This window comes from Pituophis catenifer, unplaced genomic scaffold, assembly GCF_029215685.1.
Source record: "Pituophis catenifer annectens isolate HBS135680 unplaced genomic scaffold, rPitCat1.0.hap2 SCAF_1, whole genome shotgun sequence".
NCBI classification, from domain to species: Eukaryota; Metazoa; Chordata; class Lepidosauria; order Squamata; family Colubridae; genus Pituophis; species Pituophis catenifer.
In genome coordinates, this window is record NW_027256881.1 from 204287307 (window position 1) to 204301951 (window position 14645).

The following is a 14645-nucleotide window of genomic DNA, read 5'->3' on the forward strand; positions in this document are numbered from 1 at the left end:
TTCTTTGTTTAGGAAACTTTACGTTTTACAAGCAAACTCTTGCTCACAGGACATTTGGCTAAAAATTTCTAACTCTAATTTCGCTATACACTAAGATGGAAATCTGAGACAAAATGATTTGTGTTTAGAAATGAACATCAGCTTTAGCTGAATAGCTGTGGTTTGTACACCACTATTCTCACAATATTTTTAAATGCTGAAGGGGAAACTATATTTAATTTATGTCTTAAGTAGCTTCAGGAATAAATAAATATATAGGAAATATTACAAATTGCATCATCCAAGATAATTTTTTATTATTTTGTTATAATTTATCTGAAGCTTGCAGATATTGAGGAAAATGATTCTGATATCAGTTTATGGCTTCTCCTGAATATCTGATGGTACACTGCATTTATGAGGCCTGCATATCTAGAATTCACAAAATATAGTGCACTAATACCTATAAAGTTTAGACTGAGATATGGGCTAATAAAAGGAACTCAATTATTTGAATCAGATCCTTTCAGTCTCCAACATATTAATCATATATACCAGAAGCACATAAATCCTATTAAAAATGTATTAATAGGATAAAAATGTAGGTAGAACAAAGGCTCAAGTCCCACTGAGGTATGTCCCCAATCAAAATGAAATAAATTTTATTGAAACATCGCAACGGCCTCATTGTGCACACCATTCAAGCCTAAAGCTTATGTATCCCTTCTTCTTTTGAGGGACTTTTTCAGGAAGCTGGCTACCGGTTGGTCCGAACTGGTATTTCCGATGATAGCTGTGCCATTTGATTTATATTCTCTAGAATATAAATATAAACAGCTTGTGGCAAAGCTGTTCCCCCCCCCTTGCTGTTCTACTTACCTTGTTAAGCCTCCTTTTTTGGTGCAAAGTGCACATTTGGTGAGTACTGCGCATGCGGCGTGCATTTGGTGCTCACTGCGTGTGTGCATGCAGCGTGCTTTTTGTGCACAGTGTGCATGCACGTGCAGCGCACCGTTGCCAATCCACGGAGGATTTCACCACTGGAGCCAAGTTATTGGAGTTATTTTCTAAAGGGGAATTGCATTCAAGTATTTAACTTTTAACTTTTATTTAACTTTTTATTGGAGTACAATATATTACAACTCATACCTGCATAAGGAATACTTTTAGAGTTGCTATTAAATCCGGTATCTCATCACTCTTTTAACCTCAAAACTTTCTCAATTCCCTGCAAAAAAAAATTGTGTTCCAATATTTGAGGGGCTACCACAAAGATTAAGGGGGGGGGGGTGACAACCTATTTTCAAAGCACCAGAATGCAAGATAAAAAACAATGGATGGAAACTAATCAAGGGGAAAAGCAACCTAGAACTAAGGAGAAATTTCCTAACAGTGAGAACAGATAACCAGTGGAATGCCTTGCCTTCAGAAGTTGTGTGTGCCCTGTCACTAGTGGCTTTTAAGAAGAGACTGGACAGCAGCTTGACTGAAATGGAATAGGATCTCCTGCTTGAGCAGGGGGTTGGATTAGAAGTCCTCTAAGGTCCCTTCAAACTCTGTTAATTACATTTCTCTGTTTTCCTGGGAGGCATCAAGACTGAAAGAAAATACACCTTGCCATAAGACTAAGGACCACTGACCAGCGTCAACCTAAGGAGCAAGGACCATTAGAATGTTGCATGTCTTCCATCTCTCGACAAAGGAGATTAGCCTTGCCCCCACATATTCAACTACTGAAGATGCACCTGCAAAAGATTCATTTCTCTTCTCTTATTTTTCAAAGAACATCCGTGTCCAGCTTTCCATTACTCTAGGATTGATCAGCTAAAAGGATGTTCCCTCTAGTCCCATACAGTCTCTTCAGGAAACTAACAATCACTCATTGCAATCTATTTCAAGAGAACTTTCAATCTGCAGAGAAGGAGAAGGGAACTAAGAGTTGTAGCTGAGGGACACAGATTCTTCACTTGTCACCAGCTGTAAAATACTTAGAAATCAATTTCTCATAATATGCATTTAAATAAAGTAAAATATCCTACCAGATTCCTTCTTGTTTGCCTTTCCACCATCTCTGCTTTTTTTCAAAACTGCTTTTAACATTTTAGCACTGTTCTTTTTCCTAAAACAGAACACAGGATATAATAATCTTACATGACTGCACATGGAGATAATACCAGTGTATTTAATTTTTGCACATTGCATGCAAATAAACAAATGTAATAATTCAAAACATGTTGAGGGCATACTTTTATTTTTAAACAATCATGTTATATTAGTGAACCAAATACTGAAGGTAAAAAGAATGTTTTAATAGTAAAAGCAAGTGGCCAGGGGTTTACTGTCTCGTTATAAAGAAAAACAGGACACAACATTCTCCACATTCCACATATAATTAAGGTTAGAAGGCTAAACCTGGATAAGTTACCATTAGGCACTTGGGCACAAGCATGTCTGGTTTTTGACCGGAGTTCATCAAGAGGGGAAATAATCTGTACCATTACACTGTCTACTATAAACGGAGGGAAGTCTAGGCAAGATAAGCATCCTTGAAAGAACATTCCTCAGTATGTTTTAAAACTCCTATATAAAAATAGATACAAAATGAAGTCTGAATTATAGAAGTAGAAGAACTAGAGGTTTCCAAGTATTTCCTGAACTTCAACCCACAACATCCCTCACCATTGGTCATGCTTTCTGGAACAATAAGAGGTTGTAGTTAGCAACATCTGGAGGACTTCTACATCTTTGAAGGCCACTTTAAATACTGCAGATGCCCTATGGATGATACTTTTTTAAAGGTGGGATTTTTAGTATAACACTTTCTAGGAGTATTTCTCCCCCCTCTCTTAACAACTTATACGTTAGGTAACAAGCTTGGTGCAAGACTTTTGCACTGAAGGTAGCAAGATGTTTCAAAATGCACAGGAGCACAAAAATAGAAGCAATCTTCAACCCGTTAATTAAATATATCTATTTTCTTGGATGGTGTGGCACCTGTGAACAGCAGCTGTGTGATTCCTGAAAAGGCAGGGCTGCTTCACGGAGTTGCAAATAAATGCTACATTCATACATCCCTGGGTTTTAAACTACATTTTTGCTTTCAGACCTGTGTGTCTGAAATACCCTAGTATTTTGACATCTTGGACATGTTTATTTAATTTAGAAGTGGCAATTTTTTTATTACACACAAGTTTTATTAAACACACCTTTATGGCCGCCCATACATGGTGACTCTGGGTGGCTTACAATACTGTATTAAAAATCCATGTCAAATGGTCTGATTTCAGAAAAGTGCCCCGCTTGATCATCACAGATTTCGATGAAATCTTTTGTGTGAACATGCACACATGTCCCCAATGAACATTGGTAAAGTGTTACATGTGCCGATGCAATACTTGTGGAGATATAGGCATTTGTGTAACCCCATATCGCAGCCTTCTACCGTATGACTCTGAGGTTCCAGCAACTTTGAGACATAATATCTCTGGCAATATTTTGTTGAGAAAAACAAAACTTGGCCATCTTGCACAAATTTTTGTGCTCTATTAAACAAAATAATAAAAACATTCTCATGAGCAGTCTCCATCTAGATAATTTGGAGCAAAGTTGGCCGAAAATAGTGCGGCTATAGGGTATAGCCGGCCCCTAACCCTTCCTGCCTGCACCTTCATCAAAAATAGAAATATCTGGTCATCTTGCCAGTACGTCCCAGTAATATTCCTATTCTCCATTGTGGGTGGAGACAGCAGCCAGGATAGGATGGTGTGTGCTCGTCTGTTCAGGTTGATAGACTGAGCCTGTCAAAGTTGTTAAGTCCCGCCCTTGTTACTGGGCAGACCCAGCTTTTGGCTAATAATACTATCTAAAATGAGTGCAATATGGTACTTCTGATTTCAAGGAGGCCATCTCTCATCAAAAGAATTATGAAGGTAATTTAATCACAAAGTAGCTAAGACATTTAAGCTTTCCCACCTGAGGACTGGACAAAATGTTCTTATGCAACATGTGCCAACCAACTCTCCAGTGCTAGAATATCTACTACAATAATTTTTATGAATATCTAGTGCCAAAAAAGTCATTATCATTTCAGCTTTGGGGTTTCTCTCTACTCCTGCCATAGTCTTTCTCGAAGAATTACCCATTATATCTGTTCCATGATGTGAAACTATTTGGCATAATTATAGAATTTTATTATTATCTGGACAAAATTATAATCACTATCATGAAAGTACTTTTTCACAATGTAATGCATGTAAATTGCAGCAACTGCATTAAATTTTATTTCTTCTTTATGAATAGATGTGGAGAAAAATCCTTGCCCTTACATTTACTCAAAAGAGTTGCATTAAATGGAAGAACGTTGTCCATTTTTTAAATCTGAATTTTTGTATGGTAAATTAAAAAACGACTTATCATGAAATTGATACTTTTTGCATGAAATGAAATTTACTCTTATCAAAGGAACATACATTTTATGAACTACTAGCTGGATACCCGTGCTTCACTACGAAACTATGTGATCGGGTGGTGATTCGTAACAACCTGTTGTCTCTGCTGTGGAGAACGATATCTCTCTTTTTTTCAAATTCCTGGCCGATGATGAAAACAGCCACTTCTGTAGTCATGGGGGCATTGAAATGACCTTGGTGCTCTCCAGAAGGCTTCCAATCGGCATTAATCACCAATTGGAAGTTCTTGTGGCCCTTAGGAATCAACAGAATCAACAGCAGCCTTAAGTTCCAGAATATACTTCTTGTGTTCACGCAGCAACTTCTGCAGTTGGCTAACCAGTTCTGGATTAACGCCTGGGTCGATTCCACAACGGATGTCTCTTTCATTGTCATCGCCAACAAAGTATATCTGGAGAAATGAAGGCTGCTGCTGAAGCCTTGCCATGATACTTCCTATCCTGTGGTAGACCTGCCCCTGCACTTTGAATGTTGGCATAAAATTTTCCTCCTTCCCCCATTCTGGCTCCAAAAGAGGTCATTTGGAAGCATCCGTTGTACTTCCGGGCAATAGAAAGTAAGTGGTCTGCCATTGGATGCTGGTGGGTGAGAAGGCTGTGTAAGGGTTCAGGGGAGGGCTCAAGGGGAGGGAGCTGGACTTTACTGCCACCACAGCACATCCCAGGAGTCTCATCCTGCCACTTTAGGACACGGCACCAGGCAACCAAGGTCTGAGATCAACAACCTTTTCCCTGGCGTAATCAATCTGAAGTTCATATTTAAAACCAGACAAATACAGTACTTACTAGTCCAAGGCATTGATCTGATTTGTGATATCTTTTCATTGTATTTAGCTGTAGCTACCTGATTAACGTAGGGGTTATTAGATGCATACTTTTTTACAGCCTCTCTATTGACTTTGTGATGACTTTGATTATACTTTTTTGCAGCTTCCCTTACTTGTGGTTTTTCTAATCGCATCTGTAAATCTTTTCCTGCGTTTTTTCCCTCTTTTCCCTTTAACTGGTATTATAGTAGAAGGAACAGATTCATCTGAACTGAGGAGGTCAGTGTAAGAAGTGATTTGGGGCTGGGACACTATGCAGGAGAAATTTGGTTCACAATCCATTGGCTCAGTGGTGGTCGATGATTGAAATATTCATAAGGGAATATCTCTCCCGCTGCCTTGTGTTTGGAAGCAGTTCCATAGATGGAAAGCGTAGACATTTTGGTGAGGTAGCAATGTTTAGGATTGTAAGGAGCCCCCGACCGCTCCCGAGTGAAAAAGTGGAACGTCTGCCAGTTTGACCTGAGGTAACAGAAGTGGAACTTTTCAGGTGGGAAAGGGAAGTAGAACGTCTAACTCCTTAGCATCAGAGTATGTTAATATACTGTATATGAAATACTAATGATCGGATGGCCATTTCGAAAAATCCTTTCTTAGCGAGCACCTAGAAGCCAAGAGGAACATATGTGCCGAATTTCAGGTTTGTAGGCTTTGCAGTTTTGGAGATTTCGTGATGAGTGAGTGGATTTCGCTTTTATATATATTGAAGGTAATATAGTTCATGAAAGCTTATACCACAAAGTCTTTGACTACATTAAAACACCATGACTAGACTTAATTTTTTTTTTTAATTTGAGATATTTAGTAAAGGGGAAATGGCTACACAATTTTGTTATTTACTTTTCTCTGTAGGAATAAAACTATCTGAGCTTGTGGTGTAGTATCAATCCCTTTCTATTTGGATAAAATCCCAGGGATGGGAATGGGGACATTGGAAGAAAAAATCTCTAAATATAATTATTTTCATTTTCTTTATTTTGTACAATATTATTCACTTATGAATTGTCCAGAAGTGGCAGTAATCTGCAAGGAATAAAAGTAAGTTATCATCATATACTTTCCGAACAAAGCTGATACCTCTTTTCTGGATATGTCAGTTTTCTTGTCAACACTGAGGAACAGTATTACTCTTTCTTTAAGCAAGGCAAAGACATGTTTTTAATACAAAAGCCTTTTCCTTTGTGACTATTTTGCAACTGAATACAGTATGTTCTTTATATATTCTTTAATGTATTTTTTTTTAATGTTCATGGCTCCAACTTATAAAAGAGGGACAAATTATTCCATGTGGCGGAGTCCATATGTTTTCTGCTCAAAGTATCAGCAGACTTCTTTGATGTTTTCAGAGTCCCACAGCTGTGCAAGTACTGCAAGATCATGAGACGGCTGTGATTTACATCTCTAACATTCCAGCCAAAACTACTAGGAGCCTCCATTGTTGCTACTTCCTCTTGCAAATTCTTAATCTCATTGTTCTCTTTTCCACTCTCCTGAACAACATTTTAGAACAGCATGGTTCTAATTTTAGGCAGCACCCCAAGGCCTTTTTCCAACATTTCAAGTCACTTTTTTGCGTTTCCCACATTTATAATCTGAATTCAATTCAGTACTTAGAATAGCCAGATCACATTTAGTTTTTTAAAATAACTTTTTCAGCTTCCTAACTCAAGTGACTCTCAGTAGAGCAGCCTTTAATGTCACCTATGAAAAGCATCCAATTGTTTCTATTCACACTGCAAAATAATGCTTTGGGTACATGGCACAGATTTGCCAATCATGTTTTTCTTAAATTCCTATCGTATTTACAAGAATCTAATGAACAATCCTTCTACAAGAGTTATTTTATATTTCCAGAGGATTATACGGATACTAGTGGCATGCAAGTTCAGATATGGCTGAATGGAAGTTCTAACCCCAGTGAAGATTTGTGCGTATATTCTACACTGATTTTATAACAAAGCAGTAAGTCAGAAGTAGGAGCTGCAACAAATATTTAACTATCCAAAAGTAAGCATTGGGTAGTTTTCTACTTTGCAAAATATTAGTGATCTGCACACCTCTAAACTAGAAATTATGAACAAATGGCAAACTGACCCCTTTTTTCCATGTTGTCCTTGCCAATGTTCAATTCCAGTATATTTGTTTCAGCCACAAGTCACATTAAGATTTTTTTTTTTAGAAATTGGAAAAAGTACTGTATAATAATATGTAATTAGTAGGTCAAAGCCATGGGATCACATTCCACAAATTCTGCCAATGTATTTCATAGCAGTTTGAAAAACAGCATCAAGCATTATTTCTTATGCCTTCTCTTAGGTTATGTATCAGGAAATCAAAAAAGGGAAATTAAAAGTGATTTGCATGTTAAAGATTTTTTCCCCCTTCCAGTTATTGATATAAAGTAGGGGGAAAGAAAATGAGAGGCCTGAAATAATGTAGATTCCATGAACATTAAAACTTTCAATCATTCTATCCAAAAATAAGTGGAATGCCTTATGTTCTGACAAGAAAACAAGTTCTAATGTCTGGAAAAATAGAATAGAAACAAAGCAATTAGATTTGCAATTACACATTAAATAAGCAGCCTTTTAAAATATGTATATAGAATATTATTTTCTATTAATTTACCACAGATCCTAAATTGTAGGCATGATCAATGGACTCTACTAGTAGGAAAGTATTTGGCAATAAGTAGCATCTATGTTAAGGGTATTTTAAAACCGAACAGAGTGGTGATTTATAGTTAGCATGGAAATATTAACTGATCTACTGTGAAATCAGGACATGTGGTGAATAATTAATTGGTATTCTATGCAGTGCACAGACTTGGAAGGTGACTTTGAAATATCAGGGAACGGCTTAGCGCAAAGCATTCAAAAAGATGCCCAAACAAAAGAAAGCTGGCAAGGAAGACTTTAGTGAAGCTGAATCTTTCATAGCAATCCCTTAAAATTAGATGTTATCTTCTCTCCTCCCCAGGCTTTCATCCTTTCTCACTGATTCATTTCACATGTTTTGCTGGGTGGGGAATTTTTAGAAAAATCTGGAAGCAAGCAGGGAAACTTCATGGATGTTTTCCTCAACATTGATGGGAGACTTTATCTTAAGTTTCCATCGGTTAAACAAAACATCCATGAAATTTCTCTGCCTTCTTCCAGAATACCTTCTTCTACTTTGCACAAGTTTTCAAGACTTACCCTACCATAAATCCTTGGCTTCATCTTATCCTTTGCATGTAGTCCTCTCAAAGTAAGTTGCATATATGCACTCTGTCAATAAGCACCAAACAAAACTAGATGTGCAGTTCCTGAGCCTCTGGAGGACCCAGAGTGTGTTCATGCTCTTTGACCATGAAAATCGAGAGTAATTAAAATTTATTCTCGATTTTCATGGTCAAAAGAGCAGTGTGACTTTCTCCATCCCACATGTCAGCCAAAAGAGGCTGAAGTCACACACAGCATTGCAAAGCAGTATATTAGATAATATTTGGTCATTAAAAGTGCTATGATTTCTGTCCCAGTTTTACAATATAGAATACATGGGCTCCATTTTTGGTGCTCTAAAACAGATGTGGATACACTACATATTTATACATAGATATACATACATACATACACCAGTGGTGAAATGTAAAATTTGTTACTACCGGTTCTGTGGGCATGGCTTGGGGGGGGGGTAATATCACTGAGTGGGCATGGCCAACTTTTTTTTTTTTTTTAACTTTCAAAACTATTTTTTTCTACAACCTCTTCGGCTGAAGAGATTGTTTAAAAAAATGCTTTTAAAAGCCTCTGATGATCCCAGATTCAGCCAAAGAGGTTGTAGAAAAAATGCTTTTAAAAATAAAAAAAAAGCCTCTGATGATTGCGCGGCTCAGCTGGGCAATGGGGGGGGACAGGGATTTTTGCTACCAGTTCTCCGAACCATCCGCCTCCATCACTACCGGATCAGGTGATCCGGTCTGGACCGGAGCATTTCACCCCTGATATACACACATACATATATATACTTACACACACACACACACCCCTATACTAACACAACGAATAATTTGAAAATATAAAGGGCAACTTGCCTAGCGACCAGTAATCAGCATAAAACTGCTATCATAGCTTTTTTGACAAGACAGGAAAAAAAAGCAGTCTGTTGAAAATATACACTATTTTTCATCAAATCAACTGCTTCCTGAACGTCCACAAGGAATTCAACTAACAGGTTTTAGCAGGACAGGAATGATTATTAGCAATCATAAGTCTTCTTTGTTTATGTAATTATTTATTCTGTTCTTCATAATTGCGTTTAGTCATGCACACATCCCAAACCTGCATCACCATAAAAATCTGCTTTTGAAAGAAAAACAATTCTGAAAGGTGAGGTGCCTATGTTCATTCATTCATACATATTAACTTCCTTGACTGAAGCTGAATCCTGGATGCACACAGCTAGTCCTCAACTTACAACCACTCATTTAGTGACCATTCTAAGTTACAACAGCATTGAAAAAAGTGACCTATGACTGGTTTTTCACACTTACTTACGACTGTTGCCAGTATCGCTATGGTCATGTGATCAAATTTGCCCGCTTACCAACTGGCATGCATGTATCCCAGCCTGCCTCCAACAAGCAAAGTCAATGGTGAAGCCAGATACACTTAATGACATGATCCACTTAACAACTGCAGTGATTCGCTTAACAACTGCGGCAAAAAGACCATAAAATAGGGCAAAACTCACTTAACAACTGCCTTGCTTAACCACAAAAAAGCTGGGCTCAATTGTGGTCGTAGGTCGAGGACTACCTATAGGTCCATCAGTGGTGAAATCCAAATTTTTTTAATACAGCTTCTGTGGGCATGGCTTGGTGGGTGTGGCTTGGGAAGGATACTGCAAATCCCCATTCCCACCCCACTCCTGGGGGAAGGATATTGCAAAATCTCCACTCCCACCCCACTCTGGGGCCAGCCAGAGGTGGCATTTGCTGGTTCTCCAAACTGCTCAAAATTTCCGCTAACGGTTCTCCAGAACCTGTCAGAACCTGCTGCATTTCACCCCTGGGTCCATGTAGTTTTTCTGAAAACAATATGGACGTTGTTTTTTTTTTTTTTTTTTTTTTTTTTTTTTTTTTTTTTTTAATTTGATTTATATGCCGCCCTTCTCCGGAGACTCAGGGCGGCTTACAATGCATTAAGCAATAGCCTTCATCCTTTTGTATATTTATACAAAGTCAGCTTATTGCCCCCACAAACTGGGTCCTCATTTAACCTACCTTAGAAAGGATGGAAGGCTGAGTCAACCTTGAGCCTTGGAGAGATTCGAACCAGCAGTAAATTGCAGGCAGCTGTGTTAATAACAGGGTGCTTTAAACCACTGTAGTACCAAGGCTCTTTGCCGCTGTCTTCTTCTGAATCATTTTGGTGATTAGAACAGAGGATCCTGGGATGGGATAAAAGGGGGAGATGGGGAGGTATCCTCAGCAGTTTGTTTTCCGGAAAAATGCTGCTTTATAATGTGTAAATCCTTTAACTCAGTTCAGAAGAAATGCTTCAGAATATGTGGAAGTGTGAGCAGATCTCCTGTCTTCCTCCCTACACTAGTTGTGCAATCCTGAAAACAGCTTCACCAAGCTGCAAAGAGTTGCCACAATTATTTTCCTGTACCTTTGGCAAAGCAACTCTGAAGCACTGCACTCATTGTGGCTGGCTATCCCTTCTATAGCAGCCATTGAGTTTAGATGCTGTGAGCTCTCAAGTCGGTGCTGACTCCTGGCAACAGCCTGGACAGGGTTTTTTGGCAAGATTTCAGAAGCAGCTGGCTATTGCCTGCTCCTTCTTATGGCTGAGAAAGAGTGAATGGCCCAAGGTCACCCAGCTGGCTTTGTCTTTAAGGTGGAACTAGAACTCAAAATCTCATTTCTAGGCTGCTGCCTTTACCATTACACCAACGCCCAGTTTAGCGAAGGGGGAAAAGTCGTGATACGTCACGGGACACCGCTGTGAGTTTGGCACCCCTGCTCTAGATGCTCATTACATAATCTCAATCTTTTAAATGCACAACTTCTTCCAGAAAAGATGGAGAACCACATGCATTAACATGCAAAGGTGCTTAAGCACCTATGAATGCAATTCATAGGTAGAAAGAAACAGAATATTGTGGATTCATTCTACTTCTCATCCCCATTTTTATAACCCAACTGCCAATTGTAAACGGAGTCAAATGGCACATTTTGTAAGTTTTTATCTTAGAAAGAATTATCAGTGTAGGGGAGGTAAGGTTTTTTTTTGTTCTCTTTCATATCTGTGTTTGCTCTAATACTGAACAACTGAATTGCCTACCATTACGTTAATGCCCAGAGAGGAACTTTGAAAAACTTCTGCTGTTGGCCTCTTTTCTCACTGACTCTACCAAGAAAACACTGACAACATGCCAGAACAGCAGTTAAACATTAAACATTCATACTAACTCCAGCAAAGCAAAAGTTATAAACATCATTGGAAGGATTTAAGGAAGTTTTGGAGGAAAAAAAAAAAAGAACAAAAATGCATAAAAGTGAAAACCTCTCCTTCCAGAGCAGCTGTGTTTTGGCTTACCAAACTGGTTTTCAAAAGTTTAAACCAGGGAAGTCTAGTAAAGTCCATGAAGCAAACAGATACAAAAGAGCCATGCTTAAGATAACATTACACGCTTCTGAAATTCTTCAATATATGCTGCACCTTTTAAGCCAATGGCAAAACCCTCCTTTGTCACAACTCTTCTATCTCCTCCCATGGGATCAGGGAATCTCCTGGTTCTTGTAATACCTAGCCTCTGCAGGAGGGACTTTAACAATGATTCCCACCCACCATGTCAATACAACAATTTAGGTTCTCATATGAGTGAGTACTGTAGCTTAAATCTTAACAATGATGGATCAGCATTAATTATGAAAACTTTTATGTTTAGAAACTGTGGCACATACGGAAAGGGAGAAAAGAGCAAGTTAGAAGTCAGCCTGATTAAAAAAAAAGAGGAATAATATGTCAGATGTGTACACCAGGCCACTTGCTACATTCTAAAATAAAATGCACAAAGCCTGATTTAATAGATTATCCTGAGCCTTCTTTTGACGTTCTGCTTCCAAATATAACAGCTTCTCAAGAATTCTCGCAATAGCTGTCAAAGGGCACCAGATCAATGGTTCCTAAGGACTAAGATATGTAAAGACCAAACCATTTGAGCAAAGGAAAAATGAGAGAGATTGTTTTTAAGATTTTAGAGGAAATGGGAAGTAATGTGGTAGGTATTTTGGAAGGCTGCCAGGGAGTGATCATGTAAAAAGGAAGGGTGTGCTGTGAAATATATTTTAATATAGGAAAATACTGATCTGAGACTATTTACCAGCTTTCAAAGGAGATCAGTCTGAGAGACTGCAGGCTTTAACAGGTTACTAAACCATAAACAAATCATTACTACATCACAGTGAAGACCACCCGACTAATAATTCTGTAGCAAATCAGGGCTAAATAGAGTTGCCTCTAGATGAGATGGGTGGCACATAAATCTAATAATAAATTCTGATTTTTACTACAAATAGTTGAATACTTTATATTTTGAACATATGCAGTTCAATTCTTCTTTATTTACAGGCTGCCATCACGCCACAATGAGAGCCTATCAACATGATTTTTAGTGGTGGGTCCAGACTTTCCCTTAGAGCACAGTTTTTGAAAATAATTAAGATTAAATACGTTTTCTTTAACGTGAGATATCAATTATAAATTTGATTTATAAAACAATTATATGATCAAGTGGCAATATTTACAGGTTTACCATATGTAAGCTATTTATATCAGGCAGAGGAAATCAGGAGCCAGGATACAGTTCAAAAAAGCATTGTGAGTTTATTCCATGCAACCTATATACAAGAATCTGATCTATTAATGGGTCAAGGTGAATTGACGCCAGATAAGTGTCAATGGATTTCGGGGGGGGGGGCGGGGGGGCACTAGACTTAGGTCTCTTACAGGGCTATAGATGCCTTTGATCCCACCCTTGGGCTCAGCCGGGTCATCTCCTACATGTTAAATGTATTAGTCTAACTTTCTCAGGGTCAACCTTTGTGTCATCAGGAGCTGGGCTTTGTTCTTATTGTATTGCATTTATTTGGCCATCGAAAGACATTGGAGCCTGGTGGTAACGCAGTGATCACAGGAAGCATAATAGAAGCATTAACAGCAAGATTAATGCATCTATTCTGCCAGTTTGTAGATAAATTCGGTACTATTTTCTTGGAGGAATCTGGCAGTTACAAAAATTTGGGCTTATTTATTTATTGGTTCAATTTATATGCCGCCCTTCTCCGGAGACTCAGGGCGGCTTACAATGTGTTAAGCAGTAGCCTTCATACTTTTGTATATTTATACAAAGTCAGCTTATTGCCCCCACAATCCGGGTCCTCATTTTACCTACCTCGAAAGGATGGAAGGCTGAGTCAACCTTGAGCCTGGTGAGATTCGAACTTGCAGCAATTGCAGGCAGCTGGTGCTAATTAACAGCACTTTAGTCTGCTGCGCCACCAAGACTCTTATGATTCACAGGCTGTCCAACTCTGAACTCCAACTGAAAAAGCATTCCTACACTGATTTCAAATGGTTTCATAGATCAGTTCTAAATACCAGACCATATGTAATTAGATCAATAGTTTCTATGATAAGAAATATTTGAAATTTAGTTGAAATTCATATTAAACCAATAAAACAATAGCTAGGCAAGAGAACATTCAACCTGGCCACACAAAGTACTTAAGCTGGTTTGATAAGACTTAAATCGTCCTTATTTAAAACTCCGTCATTTCCTTGGCGGAGGGTGGGGGGAGGAACCACACATGAAAGAATTTATTTTATAGTCCTATCAGAGGCTTAATAGTCTAATCACCAAAATTAACTGATAGATATGCTTGAACTGAAGGATAAATGTTGTTTTTATTTAAAATAGAGATGCAAGAAATTCAGCTAAATGGTTGCTTTTCAGATTCTAGATTTCTAATTACAATGTTTTGTCCTGCAGGTTTCTCATTTTTTCATTCATTTCAGTCTTTTGTTCCTTAAAATACATTGTTTGCACAATGTGGGTAGAATTAAAGGTTCACAGATATGTTTTTCTATGAATGCTTTTGGACACTGAAGAAATCTCTAAAAGGCTAGAATTTTCTTCATGATAGGTTTTCAACAGTTCAGTACACAAGGAAGGTCAGAGAAATAGTGCTCAAAATGTATTTGGGGATGAACGCATAGTTAGTATGGCACAAGAGTGAAAATGCTTTCCATTTGTGGCAAAACAATATTCATTTCAAACTTAAAAGCACAGTTCCACCCTAGTAACTGGTGTGGCAACAT

At 38.2% G+C, this 14645-nt stretch overlaps 1 protein-coding gene across 1 annotated transcript in view; it reads right to left on the reverse strand.

The window, feature by feature from the left end:
• The window catches only part of TANC1 (tetratricopeptide repeat, ankyrin repeat and coiled-coil containing 1), a 157760-nt gene that overhangs the window by 93232 nt on the left and 49883 nt on the right, over positions 1-14645 (reverse strand). The window contains exon 2 of the mRNA XM_070940590.1: positions 2019-2098. Within this exon, the coding sequence (XP_070796691.1) occupies positions 2019-2079 (61 nt within the window). The 5' untranslated portion in view covers positions 2080-2098. The remainder of the gene's footprint in view (positions 1-2018; positions 2099-14645) is intronic.